This window comes from Mauremys reevesii, linkage group 21 (assembly GCF_016161935.1).
Source record: "Mauremys reevesii isolate NIE-2019 linkage group 21, ASM1616193v1, whole genome shotgun sequence".
In the NCBI taxonomy this organism is placed as follows: Eukaryota; Metazoa; Chordata; order Testudines; family Geoemydidae; genus Mauremys; species Mauremys reevesii.
In genome coordinates this window covers 9818109-9838219 of record NC_052643.1, presented here as the reverse complement: position 1 = coordinate 9838219, position 20111 = coordinate 9818109, and the positions used below count along the sequence as shown (strand labels likewise).

Here is a 20111-nt window from a genome sequence, read left to right as displayed (position 1 = left end):
TTCATTCTGGGATTAATCTATTGGTAACTTTCTATGGAGTATAAAGAACAAAATCTGAACTTGTGAATCTTATTGGTCTAAACACCTATCAAAGTCTACGAACTCCAGCTGCTATTTTCTTGCAAGATGTATCTCTTGTGACAACTCCATAGGGAGGCTGTGTTCTGTAGTGGTAAGACCCTAGCTCCTGATACTATCTGGCATCTATTTCTAATTCGCTGCTGGCTGCTGTGTGATACCATGGGTAAGTAACTTAACCTCGCTATGCTTCAGTATGTTAGAAAGTCATGAACCCATCTTAAGTGTTTTGAGGTCTGATTAAAATTGCTGTGTAAGTACAAACGATTGGCTCTAATTTCAGCAAAATTTGAAGTTAATGGAGTCTTAGGCTACAGGCTGTATCAATGTATTGGAAAGCGACCTTGTTCAGTGAGACAATGCGTGTGTATGAAATCCACTTGTAACCCTAAGCAAACAACTTGAATTTGTTTTTTAACTGTGAAAAGTAGCAGAGCTGAGATTGAGGTAAAATGAGGTGCAATATAACCACAACTGTAGGAAAAGAGTCTGAAAACATGTGGGCAATTTATAATCAAAAACAGCTCATCCGTATGTCCTATGAACTGTTTTATTTTAGTGACCCAGTTGTGTGTAAACTTCATTTTCTTGATTTCTGCTATTAGAACAGGGTATACTTCAGCCTAGAGTTGAGTCATGATGTCCTGCATATGACAGGCATCCTGTCAGTGTGTAGAGCATTTTAACAGGAATAAGGAGCATCTATTTATAAAATTAGTTAAATGTGGTATCTGAAAATATGGCTCGAGTAATAAGAATGAAAAACCCAGTGTTGTTTTGAGGCCCTTTGGTGTCCTTGGAAAGCTGTAATTAAACTCATCTGCTGCTGTTGGAGAGAGCATTACGAAAGTACACCAGGGAGCAGTACCTGGCTTTTTGTATTCCAGTTGTAGATGGTTGTATGCTGATCTGGCCTTGCTCCCCATACCTCTTCAAATCTTCTCCTGTGGGATGATGAACTGTTCTGAGATCTCTAGCTGCTTCAATTTTTCATGAATTTTATTGTCTGCAGCATTGCTTCTGGCAGTGTAGAGGGAGCTCATTCTCATGGGGGGGGTTATTGAAAAAAATAGAGTATGAAATACTCTGTATTTTGTATGTTAGGCTTGGAGCATGCAAAGCTCACTTAATGGTGATTAACCTGGGTTTTGGAGGAAGGGAATTGATTTCTCTTGTTAAACACTCCAGCAGGAAACTTCCTTGTTTAAAAAAAAAATTCTGATCCACCAATAAGCAACATCATTACTAAAGAGATACCAGAAAGCATTTTGTCATTGATTTTTTTTTGTAACTGCAAAAGGGCCAGCAGATGACTTGAGATTTTTAGGTAAATGTTTGAACTGTCTTCTTGAGGTTTTGATAGAATTATGTACTCAGGGGTGGGAGGGAAGAAACACGACCCAAATCCTCTTATGTTCTAAAGAATTAATAGAGTGGAAAAGATCAAATGAAGTAAAACGCTTGCCCTGCAGTACAAGTGAGGGATTCTAGAACTTCCATTACACCATTCTGCTGTTGTGATGCTTGTAAATATGTCACAAAAGGAGGAAAGCAGGCCAGTCTGGCAGCCAGATTCTATACTAGGGAAGGTTCTAAAGGAATAGTATTGTGAGTGGTAACATTGTCCTCACTTCTGGAACTGCACATCCCACTCTTCATAAAGTTAAAGCTTGTACATTTTGCAGTCTTTTGATCTTACCATTTTTATTGGGGAGAGAGGGCTGGTGTTTTTTTGATTGTCCCTTCCCTCATTTAAACCCAATGTAAGTGAAGAATCCATTGGTCTCTGTAAATCAAGATTCCTGATGATGGAAACAGCCTCTTGTCACACAGGTGTGCTTCTGTCACTGGAGAGAGGTGACTAAATGGTACGTCACTCATCCCTATACCTGCTACAGGGAGCTCTTATGCTGTAGAACGTTACAAAATAGCTTTTAAGTAGAGGATACAAAAGTACTTTTTAGATCTTAATAGTAGAACATGTAACTTTTTTGATAGTGAAAAAGCTTTCAATCCATTTGCTCTTAGTTCCTGTTTCACAGAATGTGACTCAATAATTAACACTGAAGAAAGTGAAGCTGTACCATGGCCGGGGCGGAGGAGCCCCAAATGCCTGACTTATTTATGCTTTAACTAGCTGCATCTCAATAGGCAATAATTTGCAAAGGGTACTTTCTACTAAACTTTTACACATAGCTGCAAACTGTCTACTAAAATGCAGTCTAATGCAGGGCTCTGAAGTTCCAGGAATAGGAGAAGAAGGGACAGTAATTTGTCTGTTTCAAATAACGTAGTGGCTTAAAAATGCTAGGTGGCCTTACATCTAAATCAACACTAAATGGATCCTCCATTTATCCCTCAATCTTTAGTAAATACTAATTCTATACAAAAACTAAAGGTACTTTAGTGAAAGTATCAAATATTTTTTTCTTCAATTTGAAATTAAACCAATGTTAGCAGTCTAAAGGAAAAATAAGCAATAATGCAAAACAAGCATTTTTACAAAATTAAACAACTTCAGAAGTTTAGGAGATGTACCTTCTAAAAAATCCTCTTAGCTGATGGCCTTGCTTACTTACCCTGGATTTGCTAGGACTTGTAGTTATCTGCTTAACAATGTCAAAATACTTCAAATTTTTTATCAGGCTGGTTGGGGGAATAGAAAAGAACCACTCAGCAAAGTGCCTCGTAGAATTTCAGATAGCCTTTTGCTGGGAATGTGCTTTCTGTCTGCTCTGTGAAATCCAGTTCTAGTTTTGTTGTGTGAGAACGTACCATATGAATATTCCATGTAATCACCTTTCTCCTCTATTAAGTTGTTTGTAGCAGGTTAATCTAGGGAGTGCTGAATCTTTCCCTAAATTGGATTTCATGACCAATTCAGTGAATTGCTTCTGTTCAGGCAGGTTGTTGTTTTCAGCAGCAATATGCAGGTTCGTGTGTGTGGGGGCAGTTATAAAAAAAATAGTCATCTGATATTCAGATAAGGAATGATGACTAAGTCCTACGTTTGTTGCTACCTGCCATGCAGGGAATGTTCTGTAGTGTTGGACTACAGTGAATAACCATCTGGTTAGGGAAAAAAAACAGGAGTACTTGTGGCACCTTAAAGACTAACAAATTTATTTAAGCATGAGCTTTCGTGAGCTACAGCTCACTTCTTCGGATGCATAGAATGGAACACACAGACAGGGGATATTTATACATACAGAGAACATGAAAAGGTGGAAGTATGCATACCAACAGGCAGAGTCTAATCAATAGGTTAGGGTAATCTGCTGTATTTGAAATACGGAATTTGCATCACTCTGCAGATCATCATAGGCCATTCAGAGTTGCTCTGATTGGATTAGCCTTTACTCTGTGGAAGAGCTTTTCCTGAGACTTGGTTTAAATTCTGTTTTGTTTTAGCAGCAGTTGAGAACGAGGTATCAACCCTGTGCATATCTATGACTTGTCACGTTCTGTCACCTTAGTTACATTGTTACCCAGTTGCATGTCATTGATTACAGTAGGCAACTAAAATTGTAACAATCACCTGTTTAGCTACCTTGATAAACTGTTGAGAGGAGGAACATCCTTGTTAAATAATTTGTCTTGTTTTCTGGGATGCGACAACTTTTCCCTCACTGTGATGCAATGTCCTCCTCTGCCATTAGTAATAAGGTGAAGTAATGCAATTTTAATTAAATCTGTCTGTGCCATGTAAAATATCATAGAATGAATTAGCCATGCCTAAGACTTTTTTTTCCAGCTGGTGAATCACTTTTGTACTTTTTCCTTCCCGGTCCAAACCTGGAATAAAAATGCTCAAGAAGACAGTTCAAACATTTAACTAAAAATCTCAAGTCATCTGCTGGCCCTTTTGCACTTAAAAAAAATGCTCTTTCATTGGAGATTCAGAGTTTAGTCAACTATGGGATCCATTTCTGGGTGCTCTGACCCATATATCCACACTTGTAGAGCTATATCCAGCACAGACCCAGCCTTGGCAGAAAGAATTTGGGCTTTACTTGTTTAATAAAATAGTACTTAAGGAGAGATGTCGGAGGTTCCAGGGTGTACTGGTTCCAGCCTGCAGTTATTTAGAGTGGACTTGCCTCCTGGTTTAGAACTGGATTCAGTGCATTGTTTTGTGCACTAAAAGTGCTCAATCATTTATATGTGACGAGACTTGAGCAATAAGTATTTTTATTGTCATTTGAGCAGATGACTATATTGTTTGACATCTGATGAGGTAGAAATTTTAGGTGGAAATCTCTTTGAAAGGCAATAGTCTTTGTTTCGTAGAATAGTGTCCTTGAAGGTCACTAGATGTGCAAGCAGTAACCCGATTTTTATTTACTTTGAATGGAGGAAATCCCTGGGTGTTTGCAGTGTTCTCTAAGCTTCTGTGCTGTGAAATGAGTAAACAGCACAAAGACCTGGGGTCCTTTTCTCTGATGTTATGGGCAGAGCAAGAGATGCAAGTAGTGCTAGTCTCCACTCTTTCTGGGAAGGGAGGCAAGGAGTGAAAACACTTATTTGTTCACTTCAAGAGCAGTCTGCATTGGGTGACATAGGCATTGACTAGGACAGGGGTAGGCAGCCTATAGCACACGTGACGAAGGCAGCACGCGAGCTGATTTTCAGTGGCACTCTCACTGCCCAGGTCCTGGCCACCGGGGTGGGGGGTGGGGAGGCTCTGCATTTTAATTTAATTTTAAATGAAGCTTCTTAAACATTTTTAAAACCTTATTTACTTTACATACAACATAGTTTAGTTACATATTATAGACCTTCTAAAAACATTAACATGTATTACTGGCATGCAGAACCTTAAATTAGAGTGACTAAATGAAGACTTAGCACACCACTTCTGAAAGGTTGCTGACCCCTGGACTAGGAGCATGATGGGGATATCTCTAGCTCTGGATTCTCTGAATAGACATAAAAACTTGTGATGTGTTAGGCCGAGGCAAGCTTACAGATAAGCTTCCCTTCTCCCCTCCATTAATGTAACCTGTTATGAATGTATTTTTAAAGTAACTGAATCTCACTTTCTCTTTAGAAAACTCCAAGAGATCATAAAAAGGAAAAAAACCCTTTGCATCTGGTTTCTGGACTCAACACTATAGGAAATCAAAATGTCAGGAGCTTCGGTGAAGGTGGCTGTCCGGGTCAGGCCCTTCAATTCCAGAGAGACCAGCAAAGAATCCAAATGCATCATTCAGATGCAAGGCAACTCAACCAGTAAGTTCATTCTGACCTGCTAATGGAATCTACCTCTCCCGGTTCCACTCCTTTGTCCTCTTCTTTGATCAAAGTAAACTGACTACTGTGCACATTACAGCATCTGGAATTACCCTTTTAGGGAAGTTTCTTCCTCTTGCAAGCCTCTTATGGGTGACTTCATTATTTTTGTACTTAACTAGAGAAGGCTGAATCCTGGGTATTTGATTTTGTGGCAGGTAATGTTAGCTGGTGGTGAACTGAGGGCTTTGGCGGGGGGGAAATATGATGTTGACGTGAGTGTTAGGGCTTGTCCACATGGTTGAGTAATTTGTGCTATCAGGGTGTGATTTCTAAAGTGCCCTAATGTTTGACATAAATTGGTTCGTGTAGGCCCTCCTGGTGTACACTAAAGGTTCCCTAGCATGCTTTAACAGAGTACTGTTTGAGTCAGTTAATCAAATGAGGTGTTACTTGGAGTTGGGATAGTTTTAGCCTCCAGGACCATCTTCCCCCTGCGGTTCTCCTTCAGGGGCTGACTGTGGAGGCCCAGAGTTGGAGGGACAGGTAGTTGGGAGACAAAGGGGGAGCTGTTCACAAAATGTAAATTAAAACAAAAAACATAAACCCACCCTTTTTTATGTAGCTCTTAATTTTCAGCCAACTTTCTCTGAATACTGGCTGCTTCCCTGCCTTTGTGTTCCTTGGGGCAGACAGTCCAACATTATCTTATTGGGTAACCACAGAAATAAACATACACCATTTACTTTGATGTTATTTGCATGTGCTTAGGTAACCAGTAATATTCACTAACTGCAGCTCTCCCTCCTTTTGAGCTGAGCTTCTCCTTCAGACTGATCCTGCACTGAAGCGTTAAATCTGTTTGTGACATCAGTCTAGTCTTATGATAATGGTTGTGACATGTACGAGAGAGCCTAAGCCCTGGTCTACGCTGGGGGGGGGGGTCGATCTAAGTTGCACAACTTCAGATATGTGACTAACGTATCTGAAGTCAACTTACCATGGTGTCTTCACCGCGGTGAGTCGACTGCTGCCACTCCCCTGTCAACTCTGCTTGCGCCTCTCACGGTGCTGGAGTATAGGAGTCAATGGGAGAGTACTCGGGGATTGATTTATCGCATCTAGACTAGACGCGATAAATTGATCCTCGCTGGATTGATTGCTGCCTGCTGATCTGGTGGGTAGGGTAGACATACCCTAGGTCTGTGTGGAAATGTCTTGCTTATGGTCCAGTGACAAGGGTGCCTGGCATATTTCTGGCAGACTGTCTGCCAGTTTATCTGACATGGTACTGGCACAAGGGCCACTTGCTGAATTCCTGGGCATGGTAATACAGTATCATTAATAGAAGGCTCCAGTAAACTGAGTCAAAGTTAAAAGAAAAAGTGTGCGTGGGAGGGAGATTTCTTCCAGTGCAACATAGCCAGCAGTTCCTTTGTAGCTTTCTGCTGTGTTTTTTTTTTTGTTTGTTTTTTTTCCCTCAGAGAATGGTATAATCTGAAGCCTTCTGTTTCTAGGGGCAGGTCTACACTACAGCCTAAGTTGATATAACTTGCATTGCTATGGGGTATGAAAAATCCCCCTGCCCCTCCCTCAAGGAACAGAAGTTTTACACTGTCCACACCAGTGCTATGTTGGCAGGAGATGCTCTCCCACTGACAGCTTCTGCTTCTTACTGAGGTGGAGTAATTATGCTGACAGGGGAGCTGTCTCCTGTCAGCACCAGATGTGCCAAAGTAGCATTGTAGTGTAGATTTGCCCTGGGTCTCATGGCATAGATACAAGCTGGCTGAGCTGATCAGGTTTAAATCACCAAGGCCATTTAAAGACTGTGGGAAGGGAGTCTTAAATTGAAATGGCTCTGGAGTCCTTGCAGTTTGAATCTGAGAGCTAATTCTCCCGCACTCTCCCACCCAATCTTCACAGTGGAAGGAAAATATGTCAGGAATCTAGAGGGTGTGGGGGGGGGAGAACAGGAGTTTTCCTAAATGAAAATAACAGGTTTTCAAGATAATAAAATGTGGGGAAAAGAAATGGGACGGAGGAATGATATGTCTTGCTGCGCTTACTCGCTGAAAAGAATGAGGAGTACTTGTGGCACCTTAGACTAAATAAAGTTGTTAGTCTCTAAGGTGCCACAAGTACGTCTCGTTCTTTTTGCTGATACAGACTAACACAGCTACCATTCTGAAACCTATTACTCGCTGAAGAGTCTATAGGAGGCTTTGGTCTGACAGTATCCAATTTGAAGTTAGGGTTTTGACACAGATTTAGGACTTCTGGGTTCTATTCTTGGCTGCCACTGACTCATTTTGACTTTGTGCAAGTCACTTAATCTGTCCAAGACTGCTTACACTGACATAAAATAATTGTAAAAGTTAGGCTTGGCCTGTATTGTCTTAAAAATGAATTCAGAAAAGGGTATAAGCTTAGTTTAAACTCACATCTCTCTCTGGCTAGTATCCAAAGAAGAGCTCTATGTAAGCTTGAAAGCTTTTCTCTTTCACCAGCAGAAGTTAGTCCAATAAAAACTATTACCCCACACATCTTGTCTCTCTGGGGACCAAAGAATGCCATACAAGTCCTGTAGTTTAGGTAAGAATCTCTCCTGGTAACTGATTTTTTTTGAAAATACAGTATTAGAATTTCAATAACAAACACTTAAGGAATGCAGGTTGTTTGTAACTCTGAACAAAACGTTATGGTGGTTCTTTCAAAAGTTTACAACTGAACATTGACTTAATACAGCTTTGAAATTTTATTATGCAGAAGAAAAACGCTGTTTTTAACCATCTTAATTTAAATGAAGCAAGCACAGGAACAATTTCCTTACGTGTCAAATATTTTTTTTAAACTTTCCTTTTATTTTGTTAGTAGTTTACATTTAACACAGTACTGTACTATATTTGCTTTTTTGTCTCTGTTGCTGCCAAATTGCATTCTTCCAGTTTCAAATGAGGTGTGTTGTTGACTGGTCAGTTCGTAACTCTGAGGTTCTCCTGTATTTCTCACGTGGTCCCTGTGCTAGTTAGGCAAGCCAGTGATAGGCTGTACAATGTAAATGGTGTTCAAGTGTTATTTTTAAACATCTCATTAAATGGTGCAGACAGGGACCCTACCTAAAGGCTTGTCTGCACTGGCACTTTACAGCGCTGCAACTTTCTCGCTCGGATGTGAAAAAACAAATCCTGAGCGCTGCAAGTTTCAGTGCTGTAAAGTGCCAGTGTAGACAGTGCACCAGCGCTGGGAGCTATTCCCCTTGTGGAGGCTGGTGCCATGACTACACAGCCCCATTAAAGCACTTTTCTCCTTTCACCTGATGATCCTATAGAAATGCAGAGTAGCAAGTAGCAAAGATACCAGTGATGATCAATCCCCATCTTCATTGTCTGCTTTTTAGGCAAGTGAAAATTTGGAAAAGCTCTACCCCAAATTCCTTGAAACATCTTTTAAATGTTGTAATGGCAACCAGGGTTGTTCTTTGCTATAGTGCCTTTGTAACTGTAGGATTTATAGGCTGGCTTCTTTGGCTGTTAAACTTTCTGCTAGTCAGTGCCCAGCAGTGTTGTTGGTGTTGCTACCTAGAGAGAGAATCCCAGTGAGATTAAGCATAACTTCATGGGCAGCAGGTGAACCCCAGGCTCGGGGAGGCTAGTCCCTGTGTGGACCACCCCTTCTGCCCAAAGCCCCACCGCTGCTGCTGGAGCCCAGAGTTCCCCCCCCACCTCCCAGAGGCTTAAGAGGCAGCTGCGCAGCTTAGAGGGAACTTAGATCCACACTAGGAGTTGTATTAGTATAACTATTTTAGTAACTTCCCCACTCCCACCCCAAAAAATCACACCTCTATTTGAATGTTTTTTGGCTTTACTTACAATTTTGCAGGCAGGGTGTGCAGTGTGAACACACCTGCTCTGCGCTGCTGTGCTGCGCCAGGCCCCCCAGCCTGGGAGCCGCGCTCCCAGCGCTGTTCGTTATTCCCTACAGGGAGGTGGAGTACTGACAGCGCTGGGAGAGTTTTCTCCCAGCGCTGGCGCTTTGACTACACTTAGCGCTTCAAATGCAAGTGTAGCCACAGCCTAATACATCTTCAAGTAGTGGTTTGGGAGAACCTGTGGATGTGGTGGTGGAGTCTATTGACTGAGTTCTTTGGAACGCGTAGTTTGTCATATGTTTCTCTTAATATGAATTTGAGTCATGCCAGGTGACGTGACGGAGGTTGTCAGCAAGAATGGCCTATTCCAAGTGACAACTCAGTGATCTTGGTGTAAGAGGCAAACAGAAGCACTGGAAATAGGAAAAAATTCCAACTATGAAAAGTCAAGTTTTAGATGTAATAGCTTGAATGCCTGCTTGAAAATATCGTTTCAAAAGGATCCAAAATTTTTTTTAGAAAGCGATGCTAGTAGTTCAGATCCCAAAATTAATGCGTTCAGTAAGTCTTTACAAAATACAGTATGAGCAAATACATTCACAAATTATTTTTAAATGTCAATGGAAGTATTTGGTATTTATCCTGTTCTTGATTCGATTTTGGAAATGCAACTACATTGCGCTAATATGTGTAAAACAAAAAATGGGTTCTCTTGTTTTAGTTTCAGTTCAGTTTCACTGTTCAGGCTGAGTGAATTTAAGTAAATAGCATAAATAGTGAAAACCAAACTAGATTTGTAAAATGTTTCTGTAAAGTTGCTAAAAACATGAGTAACATGTTTTAAAAAATACTGCCCTCTGAGGTAACTGAATCTTTAAATTTTCAAAGGCTTTTGATATGCATTCATGGTACAAGTGACACAGAAATATGAAACTGTAGCAGAAGCATGCTTCGCTGGATAGGGCACTAACTGGGGATCAGACGGGTTCTATTCCCAGTTCAGCCACTGACCTGCTGTGACTCTGGGCAAGTCACTTTACTGCTGCCTCTTTTGTGGTGTTAATTAATTCCCCCAAAGTGTTTGCATTGTTTAACTGTCCTGTGTGTTTTATACAGTGATTCGCTTAATAGATCCCCAATCAACCTTGGTTAGGGCTTATAGGGTTCAAATAATAAAAATACTGATAGTCCTACTGACTGGCTCCTTCAAACATATATTTAAAAATGACGAAATAGCTTGTTTCATACTAGGGACTTGAACCCATGATGTTTAATTAAAGAACTTCTAATAATTGGGGGTGGGGGAATGTTTTTAATGAGTAAACTGGCTAGTTGGTATTTTGCTTTCTAGAAACTTCTGAGCACCTTAAATAAACTTTTCTAGAGGCAACTTGATTGCCAATAAGTGCTTTGGACCTGAGACCTTGTCTAGTAAGTTCTGTTCTAGGGTCAGTGTTAGAGCAGTATGTTAAACCATTGGAAATCTGATATTAAGCATTTTTTTATAATTATAAAGGTGGATAATAACTCGTATTCATATAATACCTACAGATGTTATGTGTATTTATAGAAATCACTTCACCAACCAGTGAAAGCTATTCCATTGCAATTGTTTAACGGCACATAGCAAAGCTATGTGATAGGTACAGACAAATAAAGAATACAGCATATCCACCTAAAGTTGCAAGATGCTGAGGATGATACACTTACTCTTGCAGAAAGTGCTGAAGTATTTTAATTATCATGAGTAGCCAAGATTGAGTTTTTGTATCTGAAAAGGGTAGGTAGAAAGTACCATGGGAATTTTAAAATCCGTTCTGTGAACATATTTATTAAATGCATTTTCTGTAGCTGTGCATTAGGTTTTCTCTCTCTTAATATGCTAGCCTATAGTGTGAATTTGTTTGGTGCTGGTGATGCACAGGGACTGCAGGAATGAGTTAACACAAATATGATACTGTGTATTTAAGGAATTGTGTGAATGAATCATCTTTTCAGAACTGAAATATGTTATAGAAAGACTGAAATCCTGCAGTCCAGCTGAAGTCATGTGCTCACTGCATTAAGGGATTGGTATATTGTCAGCAAGCCTGAGCTGCTTGTTGAGATCATAGTTGATTGCAGATGGTATGCAGCTGAATGTTACTGCCATAAGGTCTTTGGAAATGGAAGAGGAGAAGTTCATAGGCTTGGAGAACTGAGAAGTTACAAAACATTACTATTTAGGCACTTAATTTAAAAAAGCAGGAGGGGCCAAAGTAGGTTTTTTTTTATTATTTTTATTTTTTTAAGCGCTTGGGTCTTCCTTTAATTCACTGAGTTCCAGGCTCATCCCAGCCAAGGAAGTTCTGACTTCTTCCTAGGGTATGATGAATATTTGGTATTAATATGTGAAGAATGAAAATTGGGATTTTTGAAAGTCACCTTAGAGATTTAGGAGTACAAGACCTACTGGAAGTCAATGAGACTTCTGCTCCTAAGTGACTTAGGAGCAACTTTTCAAAATCACACCTGACCACTATAGGTTTGTAGAGGTGGAAATGTAAATGGGTTACTGTTTTTGTGTACCAGTACTTATTTCCTATTGTGAATTCCTTTTGTGAGCAAACAATACTCATAATTAGCCTAATTTTTATGACACAGGGCAGTAATAACTTTTGAAGACTTCTGAAATATTTGCAAAAACCATATTAGTATGGGAAGTGGATTTGAAGCCTGCTGCATTCTACTCCAGAAATTGCTACATTTTAGTGATGAGTGCATGAAATGACCCCTGCATCTAATGCATGGAAAGAAAGGCGTGCGCTACATGTAATAGTCATTATTTTTACAGTGCTTGTAGAGATCTGTCAAATGTAAATATGTTGAGATTTTCCTTCTTGGTTTATTGGATTTGCAAGCTCAACTCTTATGTACTTAAGAAGCTCTGTGTTGCTCTACTTCAGTGGAAATGATTGGGTAATCTGTCAATACACTTCAGGGAGACATAAGGCCAGGTTTCTGCATAACAAAAGAACATGGTTAAAGCCAGGTTTGAGCAGTGGCTGAAGCTGGAGGAGAGAGAAGGACCCCATTTAAATATCCATTCAGCTAGCAAATAATGCAATTTATTGCTATTAAAATTATAGTAGCTTAGTTTGTAAATATTAATACACCAACACATCGCTTTTCTTAAACCAATTTGAAGGGAATGTTAGTGAGATAACTGGAAGTGAAAGAACCACAAAGAACTGAATTCCCAAATTAGCTGCTGGCTGGAATAGCAGCAATTTTTTTTTTTTAGCGTTTTAGCCTCATTTGTTATCATTTAGTATGTTTTATTTAAAAAAAAAAGATGGCTTTCTGGGATTATAACATTAAACAAAAACTAAAGTCATTGATTTTTGCAGCTTTCGTGACTGAAATACAGCAGCTTTTTACAACTTCTTGGATTTTTATTTATTTATTTATTTTGGCTGGATACAGTTAGGTAGACCTGCAGAGTGCAGCTAGATTAGAAAGAAACTGACAACATGTAACACTAAGAGTTGTCTACTGCTTGCATAGCTAGACCACCCCCTTGAAATGGTCACATTCTACAGATCTCTGCTTCAGGCTTCAAGGCTTATCCCTGTGGGTTCATTCTTTGTTTTTTTCTTTTCTTTCATAGAGTTGGGCTGTGGTCATGAAAGCTTGGCTGTTCTGTAACATTCAGCCAGGTGATCATTAGTATTGAGATAAGTGTTTTCTGCATATGGGTTATCTTCAGTTAGCCTTCTGCTTGCATTTTCTATATTTTCATAGACTCATAGAATATCAGGGTTGGAAGGGACCTCAGGAGATCATCTAGTCCAACCCCTGCTCAAAGCAGGACCAATCGCCAACTATATCATCCTAGCCAGGGATTTGTCAAGCCTGACTGTAAACCTCTAAGGAAGGAGATTCCACCACCTCCCTAGGTAACCCATTCCAGTGCTTCACCACCCTCCTAGTGAAATTTTTTTTCCTAATGTCCAACCTAAAGCTCCCCCACTGCAACTTGAGACCATTACTCCTTGTTCTGTCATTCCCTCCCTCTGTCATTCTCCTACGTGCTCTTAAAATCTCTATACCATTTTAAAACGTTTTGGTGTAACAAGTTTACCAGGAACCTGAAGTAACTGTAACATTCCTTTTAAGTGTAAACATTTCTGCTGTATTGGTAGCATGCAGTATGGCACACTGTCATGTGATTTCAGTAAGCCCTCCAACCAAATTCCAAGTTATCACACAGCAGCTCCTTGGAAGTGCCTATTGGTGAAATAAGAAAAAAGTTCCTACCTTAAATATGCTATGTGCTTTCCTCTACAATTGTTAGATATGACTTACTAAACTTTTTGAGTGACTACTAGCCCAGTTTATTCAGAGGCTATAGCTGTAATGTGTCTAAAGTTGCCTAGGAGTGAAGCCATAACCAGAGTACAAAACACTGTCTGCACTAAGAAACTGACCCATTGCTAACTTTTGACATCAATAATTGATTCCATCTACACTAGCAGGTAACTATTTTCAGCTCTGGTGCAGAGATGCCTGAGTTTGACATCCATTGTCAGCAGTAAGTAAATTTGTACATTTCAGTAGAGCATTAGGTGTAGTTGAGATGAACTGCATTCATGGGAACTTGCAAGATGATACACTGCTCACTCTGTCATGGAATTTGTGCATGGAAGAGTAGGAAGTTTGAATGATTAGCTGTAGCTGGAGTTGAGTAGCATAGGGGTTGTCTGTGTTCAGATAAGAGTAATGGAATGAAATCAAGAAAGGGTATTTAAATTGAATCTCAAGGTGAAAGGTAGGGAGTAGAGGGGAATATCTTAAACCAGAATTATCTTCCAAGGGAAATAGTGGTACTAGACTGGACAAAATGCAAGAGAATCCTGTAGGCCAAAATCGAGCAGTGGCTCCTGGGGAATGGACTGGATAACCTAATAATCTTCTATTTCTGATTCATTGCATTCTGCTATGCAAGTGCTTAAGGCTGAACTAAATCACTCACATTCTTATGCCCTTCATATAGCCAATATGAAGTGAGATTGGGGTTCTCTGCTACGAAGATCACACATTAGGCTGCCAATTTGTGTATTGGCCCTTTGTCATGCTGCAGCCATTCCATGGTTACCAATGTGCATGCATCAGAGCTGGGCTGGGTGCTGAGGTTTCAGTATCCCAGGCTGTGGCTACACTTGCATTTCAAAGCGCGGCAGCGCTTTGAAGCGCTAAGTGTAGTCAAAGCGCCAGCGCTGGGAGAAAACTCTCCCAGCGCTGTCAGTACTCCACCTCCCTGTGGGGAATAACGGACAGCGCTGGGAGCGCGGCTCCCAGCGCTGGGGCTTTGACTACACTGGCGCTTTGTAGCGCCGCAATTTGCAGCGCTGCAGAGGGTGTGTTTTCACACCCTGCTGCAGCGCTGCAAATTTGTAAGTGTAGCCAAGCCCCCAGTTCCCCTATTCTAGGGGATTGCATTATCACAGAACTGAAGTCTTGGCTAAAGAAACTGAGTAGCCTGTCCTGCTAGGCACAAATAAGGCTTGCAGCTAAGATGAATAAACTTGAAAGGCAGGTATGCTGCTGCAGTGTTAGCTCTCCTTTCTGCAGTTAGCTGTTTCCATTCTATTACCTTGGCTGTGATAGTAAAAATCTCATCCCAAAACCTAAATTAGCTGTCACCCTGTGTCCAAACTGATCCTCATTTACTGTTTAGATGCTGATTATCATATATCATGTAGTGTTCAGAAAATATTAGGCACAGATGTATGTTGGTCCAAGTATATGGCATTTGGAAATGTAAGTGACAAAGGGCCCTTTGTTAATTTGCCCTTGCTGTAGGTGTTAAATATTGCACATTATGGTAGAAGTTGCTGCAGGATGACTCAACTTCTTTTCCTAACATCTTAACTTGTATTTTACATAGTAGCTTTTTAAGATGTTAAGACCCTTTCCGTATGGCTTACTTTTCCTCTTAGTAGGTAAAGTGGTTTAAACCACACTGACAAAGGCTTCCTCTGATTTTTCTGACTATCTGTAATTTTCTTTCTGTAGGTGATTTTTATTCTGTTGTATCTGGCCTATAGAAACTTGATTTAGTGTCCCCTACAGACTCTAGCACTTGAGTGCCAGTGACCGAATGAAGTGAGTTTATCATGTGAGTTTTACTCATACACTCTGGTTTGGTTTGATGTGGCATAAGTGTTCCCATTCACAGAGAGAGACTGCTCTCTGAATAATCTAGTGAGCTGCTTGTTGAACACAGATACTGGATCCTCAGAATAGGACTCAAAGCCCTGCATGGGGATTTTGCCAGTTCAGGCTTTGCCATCTTGAGTAATTGTGAAAAGTCCTTCTGTGGAGTATTTGAGGTTATGGGATCATCTTATGAGACTGGGGATTCTGACTCCTGCTGAAGCAGTGGAGCAGCTCCATCTGTCAGGAACTATTGTCACAGCTGCTGCCCTGAACAGATTGCAACTAGGTTGCCTAACGGGCATCTTGGGCTTCAGAAATGCTTCATGAAACATAATGAAGTTATTGGAGTTTCATTTTTTGAGTTTGCTAAGCAGCAGATACACCTGAGTGCTGCTTTGGGGTAGGCAATGGGTACTGTGAATTGGCATGAGGCGAACTAAAGCATGTACCCCCAGGGATATGACTTGTGGCATTGACTATAGTTTAAGTAGCTGCTATTTGGAGTGCGGGGCTGAGGAGTTAGGCTTGGTATTCATTGAACCTGATCAATAATTCTCCCAATATCTACACTAGATAAATTGACTGAGATGTCTTTTAAATTCTGCCTACTGTTGGTTTGGAACATCTTATGGTTGTGCAAAATAGTATCCTCCACCACAGTAACCTAGTTGCAAATAAAAATATTTGACTAGTAGCTCTGTAGCTGTTCCAGGTAGCTTCTTGTCTCTTGTGACAGTGATCTGAATGCAGGTGTATTTTTTTTTAAATAGAGAAAACGACAATATATTTAGTGGGTTTAAAAAAAAAAGAGCCCCAAAACAACCAACCAATAAAACCTAAAAATTGGATAGCCTTCTTCCTCCCCGGTAGCATTATAAAACCTGAGGTTGGATATGAGTGACCTGATGCCAGAGTCTAATAAATTTAGGCTCTCCCAACCTACTTTGTATGGTTTTATTAAAGTGTTAGTCTAATTGAAATAGTTGGGTCTGAATTTGTGGTGAGACCAGTGCTGCTTGGCAGAGACTGGCTTTTATCTACATTAGGATCAAGATTGCTGCTTGTCCTCTCTCTAGTCTTGTGAGGGACAGAAAGAGGAAACAAATGACTTAGGGCTTGTCTACACTTAAAGCTGCAGCGGTGCTACTGTATTGTTTCAGTGAAGACACTACTTATACTGATGGAAGAGCTTCTCCCATTGGTGTAGGTAATCTGCTCCAATGAGAGGGGTAGCTAGATTGATGGAATTCTCCCACCAACCTAGTGCTGTCTGCACTAGACATTGGGTTGTTCTAACTCCATTATTCAGGGGTGGGGCTTTTTCATGCTCATGAGTGATGTCGTTATGCCAACCTAATTTCCTAGTGTAGATCAGGCCTTGATTGTAACCTGTCTGTCCCAATAATCCCATGAGCCCAAGTTTAGCAATCAACATTTCTGCTTTTTCTCTTAAAAGAATTGTGTGGTTTTGGCAGCCAAGAGAGAACAGAATAGGTGGAAGTATCCACTTTTATAAACTAATACCATCCTTGATGACTGCTCTCTTCTGAAATGTACAATTTGTGGATGTCAGCAGTAACGCTGGCAGTATCCCATCAGTCTGACATGAAATGCATGACATGCCTGCCAGGAAACGTTGGCGGTCAAGACATTCTTCCTCTTTATTTTTTCCTTTGGGCAATCTGACTCTCAACTTGATTATTTTTTAATGTTTGTACTTTTTTGGTGGGCTTTGGTGTAATGAACTTTAAATATGGTAATCAGAAAACTTCAGAGCATTTCTGTTTTGAAACCTGGCAACACCTTAGGATAGCATTTCCTTGAACCATTGGCCAGCTTGGCAAGTGAATAGCTCAAGGTGTGGCACATTGTAGCTGTACCTAGGAACTCATCCCCCTGCTTGAGATGTGAAGGTTACATTTAGAGTGTTGTGAATAATAATACTAGGAGTCATTTGGACTCTGATGTGCCAACTTCATTCTTCTGTGTAACTTTACAGTGCTCAAGCATTCTCTGTGGTTGTGGTGTTCCCAGTGCTGCAGATGTGTTGCTTTATGACCTTGGGCAAGACACTTAAATGGATAGTTAGCTATAAAATGGGTGTAATACTTCTACCTCAAAAGCTTGTTTTAAGGTTTAATGCTTGTTTGTCTTAACTTTTTTTAGCAAATAACTCTGATTTGATCTGTGTAAAAATGAGGCTTAGTGAAATCCAGAGAGATTTCACTGGGTGGCTGAGAAACTGATGTCCTATCTTGCTTCTGTACTTTACAGTGGGGCAAACAAGGAATTTTTGTGGTCATGATACACTGTTTTCATTTCTGTTTTGTGCTGTCGGAGTTCAATGGCATGCAACTACATGGTCCGTGTCAGGGAAAGAGGCATAGGCTAGGGTTTTAAAGGAAGTTATTTAAAAAAAGAGCTGGGATTATGGTCCGAGCCAAAATCCTTTGCTAGTTGTTTAAAAAAAGTCTGTTCTTTAAAGCCCTCTTGTCTGTTTTATTGGAAGGTGAGAGGAGATTCTTTGCATAAGAATAATTCTTAGGTGAGCTTTTAAGGATTCCCAAATCACTTGACTTCCTGGCCTTCCCCATTTGTAAAGTGGATATTTGAATATCTCATAATTGTGTAAACGTTTCTAAAACAGTTAGGATGGTATGGTTTAAGTAACTAGCTTCCACTTGAGGCGAAATCTGCTGGCGTGTTGTCTTCCCAAAAGGCCAGCTGCAGAGATCATATTTATAGCAACTGGATCTGCAAGAGCAGCTGAGGATGAGAGATTGCTTTCCAGCAGCTTCTGTGGGCAAGCATTTGCCTGGCTTTGATACTATTCTGCATCACTCCCTCCCCCACCCAGCCTTCCTCACAGTGCAGGGATGGAATTCCTCATGTGGGGAGTGAATCTTGTTGAATTCCAGTTGGGAGGAGTTCTTAGTCTCTATCTGGTTTCCTTTCTTTCTAATGGGTTGAAAAATGCAAACAATGTCTTGATTGAAAAGCAAACTCTATTTTACAGGCTGGAAGTGTCCATGTCCCTGCATTTGTCTCTTGTAATATTAACTCTGTTCTCTGGTTTTGCAAGCCTCCCCCTCCCCCCCCCATATTAAAAACAAGGTAGCCAAATCTCATTTATTGATGTTGCGTTGTATTGGTAAGAGAGCCTGTACTAAACAAGAGTGTGTGTGTGTGTGGGGAGGGTCTTACTCGTGTTCCAGTTCATAGGAGTCTCCTTCCACCTGGCTCTCAGTAACAAACTTGTTTCCATTGTTGCTATCTGTTCTGAGTGTGTGAATCTACATTTTCCAGACAGACTTGCATTTTGTCTCCAACATTGGTTTAGTCTTCTGGGTCTGATGCTGAAGGCCCCCCAAATCTCTCCCTAATCTGTCCCAATTACATTGGCTACATAGGCATGTAAACAAAACTGTTTTACTTCAGCAATCCTCTATTAATATGGGGTGAGGTGGAGTGGGAAAGGCTAATTCAGATTCCATTTCCTTAAATGTATCTGAATTTTAAACCTGCTGGTAACATCCTTTTCCAAAAAGGCTGTCAACACAAGCATTCTCCCCCTCCACCCCCCCCTTAAACAAAATCTCTTAACATTGCTCTACCCATGGTGCAGTTCACTTGAGGTTATTTAAAAATGTCAGTTAACCCTAAGTAAATATAAATGGTAGCAGTAAAAAATACCTGGGCTTTTGTCTAGGCTAGTGATTCCACTGGTGGTATAGCAATGGTGGGAGACTTAGCCTGTGTGAGGACTGATTGGTGAAGTAGAAACTCAGAGCAAAGCTCTTAGGCCTTGGCTACACTGGTGCTTTACAGCGCTGCAACTTTCTTGCTCGGGTGTGGAAAAACACCCCCCTGAGCGCAGCAAGTTACAGCGCTGTAAAGCGCCAGTGTAAACAGTGCGCTCCCAGCGCTGTAAACTAATTCCCACAATGAGGTGTAGTACCTGCATTGCTGGGATAGCTCTCTCCTAGCGCTGGCGACGCAACCACACTTGCACTTCAAAGCGCTGCCGCGGGAGTGCTCCCGCGGCAGCGCTGTACAGCTGCAAGTGTAGCCATACCCTTAGTCTTTCCCTAAGAATGTGTGCGCTTCTAGTTCTGGTAGATATGGAAGGAGCAGCAGCATGAATGTCTGAGTTATTTTAACCCTTTAATTACAAAAGGAACCTGCCTGAAATCAGGTAGATGTCTGGAGGCTTACTGAATGGCACAAAAGATGATAAATCAACTTCCCAAACTGCACATATGCTTTTTGCCTCTTACTGGCCTTTAATAAAATAAAAAAAAATCCAGCAATTGGAGTCCCTGCTGGGTTTTAATCTCTGAATCCATTTCCCTCCCTGCACGTAGACTGTATGTCAGATAATCCAGGGATTGAGCCCCAGTTAATTCCATCTGCTGGTTTTTATTTGAAGGGCAAACTAGAGTTAGCTAATTCTTCACTGGAGTGCAATACAGAGTGAACCGGCATGTCTCTTGGTATGATGCCCGTAACCTGTCCAATCACTAATGGGGGGTGAGGATGTCAGATGTGGTGTGTGTACTTTAAATGAGATGAGGAACATAGTAAGTGAAGGCTTCTCTCCTTTTATGTGCTGCCCACCCCTCATTCAGTCATCTTCCTGTGAAAACATCCCTTTGTATTACTTTGTACAGCATTCCAGATATTTTTTTCAGAGTGAGAGCTATTCATGTGTCCACACAATGGGTGCCCC

General features: G+C 40.8%; 1 protein-coding gene across 11 annotated transcripts in view; it reads left to right on the top strand.

Moving 5' to 3' along the window:
- KIF1B (kinesin family member 1B) overlaps nucleotides 1-20111 on the top strand; it is a 135184-nt gene that overhangs the window by 3169 nt on the left and 111904 nt on the right. For 9 of the 11 annotated variants that reach the window (XM_039508951.1, XM_039508953.1, XM_039508950.1 and 6 more), the window contains exon 2: nucleotides 5129-5310. In XM_039508951.1, the coding sequence (XP_039364885.1) occupies nucleotides 5205-5310 (106 nt within the window). In that variant the 5' untranslated portion in view covers nucleotides 5129-5204. Of the gene's footprint in view, nucleotides 1-1711; nucleotides 1947-3627; nucleotides 3745-5128; nucleotides 5311-20111 lie in introns of those variants that run through there. The other 2 variants (XM_039508948.1, XM_039508949.1) reach the window with 2 other exon arrangements.